Here is an 11923-nt window from a genome sequence, read left to right as displayed (position 1 = left end):
TCGTCTTGGCATAAATTTTGTAAAGAAATTCTAGGACTTCTTGTCCCTCGATCAATCAACGGAGCAAGGAGAGGGGAGGTACAATCTCTTCTCTTAGTGCAACAAAAAAATCTTGGATTTGAGCTCTTCCTAATCGAGCAATAGTTCCCCACGACTAACAAATAGGAATTTAAGCACTACTAATACTAATTCCCATTCGATAGGTTCCATTTGGGGAATGTGAAATTGCAGCCTCGTTCCTAATATCTTAACATTGCTCATCTATTTTCTCTAGATCTAACCTAATTAGCATCGAAAAATTCAACTTTTTGTATGACCGTAATATTTATACGAGACTCCCCGTTCGTATTAGTAGTGATCAGAACCAACTATGGGAGTATACAATGGACATATTACCCTTTTAAAAAAAACAAAGAGAAAGAGAAAAGACCAAATCTTTGACTTTGCCCAATTTTCATATTTAATTCAACCAAAAGGTATAAGCTATAGCCTCCAACGCAGATAAGATTTTGTGCTGAAAAGGCTTGGAAGGAAACTCGCATGGCAGCTTGGGGTTTATAAGTTCTAGGGTTTATACGGCGGTTCCATCTCCTCCTTCGTTTTCAATTCTACTTTCCGCACCGATGGACACTTCTCTCAGATATGCCGGAGACTCCAGAGCCCTAAGAATCCACGCCAAGGAGAAGATTCCTCTCAACTCCAACACTTTCTTGGAGGTAATCCATTTCCTTCTCTAGCACTGCCAACGAACCCTTTCTTTTCCTTTTTCGTTTCCCAGTTTCGATTCTTGCCAGTTTCCGAAGTGTGTGCTTGGTAGGATTTGTTCTCCGGTATCACATTGATTCGGAACCGTATTTTGAAGCATTCTTTTGCGCTGATTTAGAACAAAATGGATTTTACCGTCCTTGGTTCTAACATAGTTGCATTTTCCTTTTCCTCTTCCTCGCTTAAAGGTTCGTGGTGAGCTAGATACAAGAATTGGTGAACCGAGTCTACTCGCTGCTTCCGTGAGAAAATTTTACCCCGATGTAAGGTTTTCTTGGTAATCAATTCACTTTGTGGAAGTCTCTGTTTGGTATTTGTTACATTTTCTTCATGATTGTAAATCAAATGCAGTTGTTCTCAAGCGTCGGTTTCGGGGTGAAATATGACAAATATAAGAAACTCCATTATCTTGCTCGTGGGAAAATGTCTCTTCCTGTGGCAAACGATGGTTTGTTGAAATTTACTATTAAAGGGCAATCTCATCTTGAAAGTAATTTTAAGCAGGTTAGTGATGACTAATTGTATCTTGTGAACTTGATATATTCTTTTGCTTTTCTTTATGACCAATTTTGTTTCATTGTTTTCTTGGCAAATTAAGCACAAAGGAGCTGCTGAATTTTCTTTGGGTGTATTAAATTTTCTAAGAGAGCAAGATTCTTCGGGTGCATTAGATTTTGAAAGGGTGCAAGATATAAGAGTCAAAGTAGGATATGAAGTGTTCGAAAAGGTAGAGTTAATTTTCATTTTTCTGCTTTATAGTGATCAGTTCAAATCATATTTCTTATCGTACATAAAATAACTATATTTTCATTCCATACTATATATTATTTGATTGTCTCTAGTTATCTCATATGATTTAATGATTTAATTCTCAAGTAACCTTATGTGAAATCCCATATCGGTTGGGGAGGATAACAAAATATTCTTTATAAGGGTGTGGAAACCTCTCCTTAGGAGACGCATTTTAAAAACCTTGAGAGGAAGCTCGAAAGGAAAAGTGCAAAGAGGACAATATCTGCTAGCAGTGGGCTTGGGCGGTTACAAATGGTATCAGAGCCAGACGTCGGGCGATGTGCCAGTGAGGAGGCTAAGCCCCGAAGGTGGGTGGACAAGAGGCGGTGTGCCAGCAAGGACACTGGGCCTCAAAGGGGGGTGAATTGGAGAAGGGAAGGAGTGCCAGCGAGGATGCTGGCCCTTGAAGGGGGGTGGGTTGTGAGATCCCATATCCAGAAAGGATAATATGTCTGGGCACCCTTATTACAACTCCCGACCTCTGAGACTTTGGTCCATCTCACCCGAGACAAAAATGGATCACTGCAAGTCGGCCACAATCCACTGTGTGCTCTTTCCGCCGAGTTAGTGGTTATGCTAGCGGATGAAAGCCCCACCCAATTAATTACTGGGTGAATCGGCTAGGCGAGTGGGGGGTTGGGGAAAGCCCAAAGAGGACAATATCTGCTACCGGTAGACTTGGACCGTTACACCTTCTCAAAGAAAAAAAAAGTCAAAACAATTCCAAAAAGAGCTTAGAAGTTCTCTTTTAATATCCTCCTCGTCTTAGTCCTTCCTTGGTAGTTGGTAGTGAACCTATGAATGAAATGTTGGCTTCTGAGGCCTCGAGGCAAGGAACCCTTTGTCTCTTTTTTTTCTTTTTCCACTTCGGCACTTGATTTGGCTTAGATGGCTGTTGTACTAGGGCATGACTTCCAATTCGATTAAAAACGCCTTGCAATGTACCTTGTCAAAAGTATTAATACCACTGTGGGCTACAGACCACAGAAAATACTTGACTCTCTTCTGAGCTATTCTTCTCCAAATGGCCGTACTAAGCGCTTTCGCCAACAACCTTTTTTCTAGCTATGATAAGCAGATTTGACCAAATAGGAACCATCAGCTTCCAGCCTCAATCATAGTTGCCTTGAGTCGCTTTTCTACTCTCCAACCAAACAGAAAGATTGACCCACTCCTCTATCTCTCCCTCAAACTAACCTCTTCTCAGCCTGAAGTCCCAACTACCATCTGCTAGGTTCTTCAGCTACTGGAATTTGCTTGATTTAGCATTTGAAACACTAAAAATCGAAGGGAACATGAACCTTAAAGGTGGAATACCAGTTTATCTATCTTCCCAGATTAGAATATCTTTCCCTTGTACTAGAGGATTAAAATATAGATACCGATATCAATTGAGATTTCAATTTTACGGATATTTCGATATATTGTTATAGATGAACATTCCTGTAAATGAAGAAATTTTAAAAATTATTAATTAATAAGATGGTTAACTTCCAAACTTAGTTATAGATCTTGTTATTGGTATGTGCATTCATATTGGGATTAATAAATGATATTTATTGTGTTTTATGTGTAATTATAAAAGATATCTGAGATATTGATTAATCCACATATACTTCAATCCTTGCTGGATCCCACCTTATCACTAACATTTTGCCAAAAATGGTGTTTTATCTCGAATGATTTTAGTGCGTTCCTTTTGTTGGATGATGGAAGTCCCACATCGGCTAATTTAGGGAATGATCATGGGTTTATAAGTGAGGAATACTAACTTCATTGGTATGAGGCCTTTTGGGCTCCCCAAAGCAAAGCCATGAGAGCTTATGCTCAAAGTGGACAATATCATACCATTGTGGAGAGTCGTGTTCGTCTAACACCTTTGAGCAGTTTGGACGGTGTGGAATATAAGAATTCTTCACGAGGTTGAGTCCTTGCTGGAGCCCATTCCATTTCGTGGATCTTAATTCTTCACGAATATAAGAATATGTTTAGCACTTTATTTTTTTAAGCTTAGTTTTGGAGTTTATTTCCTAATGGTGTGTTCTTCCTTCCTCACCTTTGTTAGTTAAAGTTGCCTATGGTTATATATCATCCCCGACATGATAGCTTTACACACATTACATTATTAAGCAATTATTGTTCTGTCCTGCATTGTACTATACTGAGCTTTTCACTTGTATTCCATCACTTTCATACAGACACCATACATTCAGATCAGGGAAAATAATTGGACACTGAATGCAGACCTCAAGGGTAGATGGAATGTCAGATTCGACCTGTGAGAAGCTTTGGTTGAACTTCCTTCACAAATACAGTTTCAGCTGCTGAATTCCTCTCTGAGATATGTACTTAACCATCAAATCTATTGTTTTTATTCTAATTTGCATTGTCTCAACAATATTCTGAAGAATTTTAGTGTATTTATCATTCCATTTTAGAAAATTTTGATGCTAGAATACACCCTTTTATTAGCTACAACTATTGTTCACTTCAAAATTAAGAGGGAAAAAAACAGCTTATAAGAATCTAAACTAATCACAATCTCCAATGCATAAAGAGTACACAAACTTGAACCAAAATTCAAAATAGGAAACGAATTTGTGCTTGCTACGCATTCCTTCTGTTCATACTTACTTTAATGCAGCAAGAACAGATGGAGTTTCTGTAGGGAGTCAAGACTGCCAAACTCAATTAGTAGCACCTTTAGCAGCTTGTCTTGCACCAACAGAGAAGAACTCGGCGATAACCTCGAGTGGCATTCCTTTGGTTTCTGGGACTTTCAAGTAGACGAAAATCCATGAAACTATGCACACGATTGCGTAGATGCCAAAGACGCCTGCAAGACCTATTGCACTAAGCATCACAGGCAGAGAATAGGTTACTATTATATCACCGATCCAGAAAACCATTGCGCATATTGCAATGCAGAGGCCACGGACCCTTGTCGGGAAAATTTCCGAGCAAAGGATGTTTGGGATTGGTCCATATGCCATCACGAAGATGCAAAAGTAAACAACTACACATATGGTTGAGATTGCTGCATTGACCATGGTGCTCACTGTAACAAGCTCGAACACGACGAGAATGAGGAGTGATACTATTAGCACCGGGATGGTAGTGAGTAAGAGCCGCCTACATAAGAGCAATGTTAGCTTGAATTTGATAAATAAACTTTGAAATTCATGTCGTTATAACATAGTTTCGTTTAGATCTACGAGGCTCTAAAATGGTGAATATACCTTCTGCCTGAAATATCCATGAGCCTCATAGCCACAGCTATACAGGGAAGCATCAGGAAGGTAGTGAATGCACTAATCAGGAATGATGCAGATTCAGAACCAATCCCAATATTTGATAGCAGAACTTCAACGCCTGCTTCTTCAAGAATTTGAGGAGTGTAGTAAAGAACTCCATTGATCCCAGAAAACTGCATATTAGTTTGAAAACCGTACGTGTAAGATTCGATCACTTCGAACGTAAAGATAAAAAGATCAAACTGCAAGAAGATGATATGCAGTACCTGCTGAAGAATCTGGATTCCAATTCCTACAATTAGAGCGTGCTTAACGCCTGGTTCGAGGAGAGCCGACCATATGGGAGTCTTCGAAACAGTTTCAGATGGATGAACCATTGCCGGGCCGACGGGGCGCTGATCTTTAAGCTCTTTAGAGAAAAGAGCAGGCTGGCTGACTAATGCTGCAGCCTGGATGAACTCACCTTCTCCATGGACATCTTCACCAGGAAGTGAAAGAATCGATCCACGTCGGGACCCGGGAATATCCTCCTGGTGCAGATAAATACGTTTAAATCCACCTTCCTTCCCGTCCTCTCCTTTCTCAGACCATTTCCATGCCAACTGCCATCCCCCACCAATCCCAGTATTACCGACTGCCTCGACATTTCCTTGCATAAGACTACTGTGGCGCCTCACGCTGAGGATACTGCCATGGGAAGGAGGGGGAACCATGTCTTTATCCATGCTTGTTGCCTGACGTGAAAGCAATGGACTATGCAGATTGTCGTCCGAGTCCACTCCACCCGCCTCCGATGTATAGTCGTCTCCTCTTTGGCTCTCTTCGTCCCACTGCTCGTTTTTCACATGAGGTTCAGCTGTGCTGAACATGCTGCCGAAATTCGGAAAAACCATGCTTCCAGACTCGGGGAGCTTCTCATGAACGCTACCGAAGAGGGTGACGAGCGGATCCATGAGAGCCATACTTTTATTGATCAAACTCCCTTGCCGGGACGCAAGCGCAAGAGAACTCTGTCCTGTGACAGGCTTAGCAACCCAAGATAGGCCTTCTCCAGGTCCATATAACCTGATTTTATCTTTCTCATCAGCAGCCTCTCCTTCAAATTCTTCAGCAGGACCTATTATATACTCTTCTATGGATATTTCACCACCAATCCCAAGACCTTCAACCAGTAAAGCCATCTCACCTGTTGAGGAAAGACTTGTAAGAAAATAATCGACAATCAAATCAAAAAGAGCAATTTCTCGGTGAAACTCTTTCCATGTTATGCACTTCTTCTATACATAATCATTGTCCGCTTTGGCCCGTTACGTATTGCTGTCAGTCTCACGGTTTTAAAATGCATAATCTAGGGAGAAGTTTTCACACCCTTATAAGGAATGCTTCGTTCCCCTCTCAAACCGATGTGGGATCTCACAATCCACCCCTCTTGAGGGCTCAACGTCTTTGCTGTCACACCGCCTGGTGTCTAGCACTGATACCATTTGTAACAACTCAAGTCCACTGTTAGCAAATATTGTTCTCTTTGGGTTTTCCCTTCCGGGCTTCCTTTCAAGGAATGCTTCGTTCCTCTCTCCAACCGACGTGGGATCTCACAATTCACCCCCTTTGGAGGCCCAGCGTCTTTGCTGTCACACCGCCCAGTGTCTAGCTTTGATACCATTTGTAACAATTCAAGTCCACCGCTAGCAGATATTGTCCTCTTTGGGCTTTCCCTTCTGGGCTTTCTTTCAAGGTTTTAAGACGTGTCTGCTAGGGAAAGGTTTCCACACCCTTTTAAGGAATGCTTCGTTTCCCTCTCCAACCAATGTGAGATCTCACATATACAATTCTGATACTCACCCTTGTCTAGTTTTCATTTTAACAAATATGACAGTTCTCAACAAATCGTTATCACTTCCTTCTCAAACATATCTTCCTAAATATCACACATTGTTGAACTTACGAAAATTAAGGACTCACAAAGCAATGGACTAATGTAAGTAAACAAAAACAACGCTCCGGGAATATATAAGATTCGATAACCGACGCATCGAGGGTCCAGTTTTGAACTATGCTCGTGGAGGCCTAGCCTAACCAAGCGTTAGGGGAACATGAATATTAATTAAACAAAATCTTAGTTGCCATGTACGAACCTGAAACATCCTCCACGCCACGGAGTCTCTGAAGAACCTTTTTCGCCTCGAGCATCTTCCCTTTACTAACAAGCCACCGAGGAGATTCAGGCAAGAAAAACACCGTTAGTATAAAATAGAGCACAGACGGGATCGAGAGAACTCCAAGCATTAACCTCCAGCTCGGTGAGACCGACAACGACATCGAAAATACCATACAATAGGATATGAACATGCCACCAGATCCAGTAAACTGTGGGAGAGTATTCAACAATCCTCTTATATCTGATGGTGCAGTTTCAGAAATATAAACAGGCACAAGAGTAACAGCAAGACCAATCCCAAATCCATCCAACAATCTAGCTATGCAGAGTACAAACACATTAGGTGACCACAACATGATCAAACCACTTAGAAAATAAAACAACGACGACAATATCAGCATCGGACGTCGACCAACCCAATCCGATACCGGTCCTGAGCACGTCGTAATGATCGTAGCTCCAATGAGCGATATGGCCACAATAAGACCTTCCACAGAAGACTTAAGGGCCATGTCTTTCTTGATGTAAACCATAGCCCCTGATAAACAGATAGCCGCCATTGAATAAAGTTCCCAAATGAAACATGAAGCTAAGAGAAATCATGAAAGAAATTGTAGTGAATGAGTACCAGCAATGGTGGCATTGTCCCATCCTTGAAGAAAGTTTCCAATGGAAGCAGCAAGAGCTACTAGCACAGCTCCCTTCATTTATAGCTAGCTCTAGCTATGACCTGCAACAACAAAGAACAGAGGAGAAGGGCTCTTTTATCCCCTAAACTCTATGAATCTCCAAAACCCAACAAAAACTACACAAAAAACTTCAAGAATCAATTGAAAACCAGAAAAAAAATGAGCTCAGAACTGATAAAAAGAGACACCCAGATGAGAGAACGCGACAAGGACAGCGAAAAGGCTCACTGTTCTTGGTTGAGAGCACTATGAACTGTCTGGTTGGACGGATTATTGAGAATATAGACAAACCAACCATTATAATACTAATAATTAACACTTGAAAACAGTGTGGGATGTGGGATCGATCCGATCAACAAACTTTTAGAACATTACATTAAAATAATGAAGAAGAATCAATCAAGAACAGTCAAGAACAGCACCTCCGATTCGCGAAGAGATTTGACGAAGTTCAAACGGATTCAATCATAGATGGAAAAAGGGATTGAAGATTACAAAATTACAAAAAATGGGTCAGAGAGAATGAAATCAAAGAAGAAGTGAGAGAGAACCTTGAGGGTTATGAAGATCCAATCGAAGCTGGAAAGTATGTTTCAGTAGAAGAACAGCATCTGGGTTTTGTTACTGATAAAGGAATACCGACAAACAAAAGCTTTCTACTCAGTAAACCCTATGTTTTTTCTTCATTTTTTGTTTGATTTTTGCCCAAATGGGTTTCACTTTTCCTCAAGTTCTGGATTCAAAATCCGAAGAACAGAACAAAAGGAATAAAGAACGAGTGAAAACAGAGTGGAAGTGGTGGTGTGAGGGGGAAGGAGACGAAAGTGGGTAGGATCCAGATTTGGTTTGCTTGTTCTTCATCAAAAATTAATGAACAAAATGCATTATATAAATCAAAGAATGGGGCCTAATGGCGAGATGAGAAGATCATTCATCATTAAATTAAATGCAGGATATGAATCATTTCTGTGTGAACAGTCACATCTTCCATGGTGGATCCACGTGAGCTTTGCTTTCAGATTCCTTCAAATAATTGTTTTTATTGTTTTCTTTCTAAAATCATTACTTTTCTTCATGATTCAAATCCGCACCCTTTAGCTCAGATTCTTCATTTTTTCTTTCATAAAAATAAATTTTAGCTAAAAATTTGAATATTCCATAGTAAAATTTTTAAAATCTAAATAGTTATCAAACAGGTATTAAGAATTTTCTAATGTAGATGTGTTGGATGAAAATCCCACCTCGGTTAGGAATGATCACTAGTTTATAATCAAATAATATTATCTCCATTCATATGAGACTTTTTCGGGAAGTCCAAAACAAAGTCACGAGAGTTTATGCTTAAAATGGACAATATCATACTATTGTGGAGAGTCGCGTTCATTTAATAAGAATATTTTAGACAAATATGTAAACTTTTATTTATTGTAATATTACTAGAAGATTTTTTTTTTTTAAATGGTTGTATGCACGTAGAGAGAGAAAGAGATGGAGATGAAGAAGGAAAGTGTTATGTCTAATTGAGAATTGAGGCTCACATGTTCTTATACTATTTTTTTTTTTTAATTGAATTCAACGATTTTTGAGTAGGTCGAATCATCAAAATTTAGGACTATAGTTAGTGCCTTACTTCGATCTTGGTTTGGTGTATTATTTAATCTTAAGAGAGTTGTCGGCTCCAACTATCGTCTATGTACGATCCATATTAGATTTGACCAACTGCCTCTCCCACCTCCTCTAGGTTCTTGATAGGCCATGTCTTCTTCCCCATTACTTAGAAAAAGTGAGCTGTCGGTTCAGGTACAAGATATTATCATTACCACCTGGACAATTAAACGACCCAAATGAAAGAACGGAACTCTACCAACTGAGTAATATCCCTAGAGCCAAGTGGGGTCGATATTCTTTTAATAAGATACTTTTTTGAAGTATCTAATCTTTTGATAGAAAATATATGCTATGTATTGCATCACAGACGAATAAGTAATATATATATATAATTTATTGAAAACAAATCTTCAATGTTCATAAATGGAATCATTCATTTTCATTAATTTCCTAATATTTAATGAGTTCCATGGAAATTGGGATGAGCTAAGTACATGTGACCTTCAATTCACCAATTTCCTTAAAAGAAGGAAAAAGTGTGAAGGAAAAGACATTAATGCCAACCTCAACAAATGAAAAATGTTAAGGTTGCTTGGTTTTATTTTATGTTTTTTTTCTAGGTGGATGTTAGGTACAATAATGCATTTTATAAGACACCAAAATTTTAAATCTTTCCACTTTAAAATATAATTTATTAATTAACTATTATCGGACAATAAGTTTAGTAAGTTCATTGTTTAAGTTTCGAAATCAAGTAATGTATCGATGTTGTTTCCTATTAAAACGAGGTCGTTATTGTATGCATGACATGATTGTTTCATGCAGATATTTCATAAAGGGTGACATAAACTCGAACGGTTATAATAAAATCTTTAGAACAACACAATGGAAAATAGATAACGTGAAGTTTAAATAATATAAAGTAAAAAATAAAACGTCTTGATCTAACCTAAGGGCTACAAACAACTTGAGTACATACGATCAAGAAATGCGATCACGTGCAATCATGTTTGGGATCTATTCTTTTATAAAACATCATGACATGTGGTAGAATTGGATTTGTGGTATTTATCTACACATGATCCACGTACGGGCACATGGAAACCTAGGCGAGCTCGTATACGTACCTTTAGACTTGGCCTTCGACTAGCATACATTCACGTTGCCGAAATGCCACAGAGTAAAGGAATGCACATAGTATTATGGTGTACATAATACTGTAACATAACATCATAGAGTACGCGTCCGTGCTAATCCTAGCAGGGAAGTATCTTAATGCACGTGAACATACAATATGCATGAGGTGCTCATAGTTTAAAATCATGGCATGTATATGCGACGCAAGTTATACCTTAATTCATTTCATACGTAACTTAATTATTTCACGTCATCTCATAATATAGTGTGTAACTTGTTACCAACACTTTCCATAACATAGCATGGGCATGTCAGCATGATATTCTATAACATAATATATCTCGTAATTACATCGTAACATAATGAGCTCTGTCACATAACATACTCACATCACAATAATAATGTAACAAACATGCATTAAACAATCATAAGGCACGGTACGTGCAGGGCCATTGGACACACACCGTTCATACGTTAAACAATTCATCCAACTAAGTCAGTAGTAAAACACTTATTTGATTAACCTAGACCGGAGTTACTAATTATTCTTGATACTAGCTTGAATCTGCTCCAATTCAATCTGATGATATCCGTTAAAGTAAAACGATGACAAGTATCAACGTACAATTTATTAGATACTATAATTTCATAATATATTTAAAAATTATTTATGTAAATAAAAATATACTTGGATCATAATGCCTTAAAAGTTCTACAATCTTCATCTACGTAAACATTTGTTCATATTCTCATCAAGCCCCGCTAGTGTACAACCACATCGCTTTCGGTTAAATTCATTGGGACAAACACTTTCTAGATCTTTTTTTTTTTTATGTTCGGTATCTCTGTTTTTTGTTTCGTTTTTTTGTTATGTTCACAGTCGACTTTTGGCCGATCTTAATTGATTTTTGGTTCCTTTTGACTATGGATTTGTGGCGTAAATTCCTAGAACACAACAATCAATTTCGGTATTTATTTTTATGGTTATTATAATTTTTTTCTAATGCCAAATAGAAAGAATAGTAAAAAAAAAACTTGGGACGGACGGATGTAAAACGGAGAATTTGGACATTGACTTAGAGGTCGTTTTTTGAAAGACTACTGATATCGACTCGACGGAAAAAATTCATGAGCTAGAGAGATTTGAGAAACGACCGTGAATGGAGAGAATCTTCGAGAATAATATACAAAGCGAACTATATTATAATAGTGCTATCACACACTACATACTCTTTAAGTTATTATTGGAATATGATTCTGTTATGTCGATCACGTATGTTCTAAATTTACTCTAATAATCTTGAAATTTTTATGTAATGGATAATGAACAAAATTTAATAAAAAAAATTATTCAATAATAAAAATTAATTACGAACTTTTAGGGCATAAGTTCCAACACGAGCAATATTTGATCAACGAATCAATTACGAAGTTGCGTTTTTAGTAGGTATTTGTGTTGATTCAATATGAAGAGTTTAGAAATTTGACGAGGAGTTTACTTGTTTTTAATATAAGAAATT

General features: G+C 38.2%; 2 protein-coding genes across 5 annotated transcripts; one reads left to right on the top strand and one right to left on the bottom strand.

The window, feature by feature from the left end:
- The first annotated feature begins 489 nt into the window (after positions 1-489).
- LOC111805288 (outer envelope pore protein 21, chloroplastic-like) lies at positions 490-4006 on the top strand. Its single transcript, XM_023690280.1, has 5 exons — positions 490-716; positions 954-1028; positions 1117-1269; positions 1364-1492; positions 3756-4006. The coding sequence occupies exons 1-5, from the start codon at positions 624-626 to the stop codon at positions 3837-3839; spliced, it is 534 nt and encodes a 177-aa protein (XP_023546048.1). The 5' UTR covers positions 490-623; the 3' UTR covers positions 3840-4006.
- LOC111805270 (monosaccharide-sensing protein 2-like) lies at positions 3801-8630 on the bottom strand. 4 transcript variants are annotated; one of them, XR_002816645.1, is made up of 7 exons: positions 8210-8630; positions 7598-7699; positions 6947-7507; positions 5078-5997; positions 4797-4984; positions 4192-4689; positions 3801-3893 (listed from the first exon to the last, which is right to left on the bottom strand). XR_002816645.1 is itself a non-coding variant. In XM_023690256.1 (6 exons), exons 2-6 carry the CDS (start codon positions 7674-7676, stop codon positions 4245-4247), a joined length of 2193 nt encoding a protein of 730 aa, XP_023546024.1. In that variant the 5' UTR covers positions 7677-7699; positions 8210-8629; the 3' UTR covers positions 4006-4244. The 4 variants fall into 4 exon arrangements, 3 of the variants coding, with proteins under 3 accessions (XP_023546024.1, XP_023546025.1, XP_023546026.1); XM_023690256.1 differs by lacking the exon at positions 3801-3893 and having other exon boundaries at positions 4006-4689; positions 8210-8629; XM_023690257.1 differs by lacking the exon at positions 3801-3893 and having other exon boundaries at positions 4006-4689; positions 8081-8219.
- Between the last annotated feature and the right edge of the window lie 3293 nt (positions 8631-11923).

This window comes from Cucurbita pepo, chromosome LG11 (genome assembly GCF_002806865.2).
Source record: "Cucurbita pepo subsp. pepo cultivar mu-cu-16 chromosome LG11, ASM280686v2, whole genome shotgun sequence".
In the NCBI taxonomy this organism is placed as follows: Eukaryota; Viridiplantae; Streptophyta; class Magnoliopsida; order Cucurbitales; family Cucurbitaceae; genus Cucurbita; species Cucurbita pepo.
This window is presented reverse-complemented; position numbering and strand designations above follow the sequence as displayed.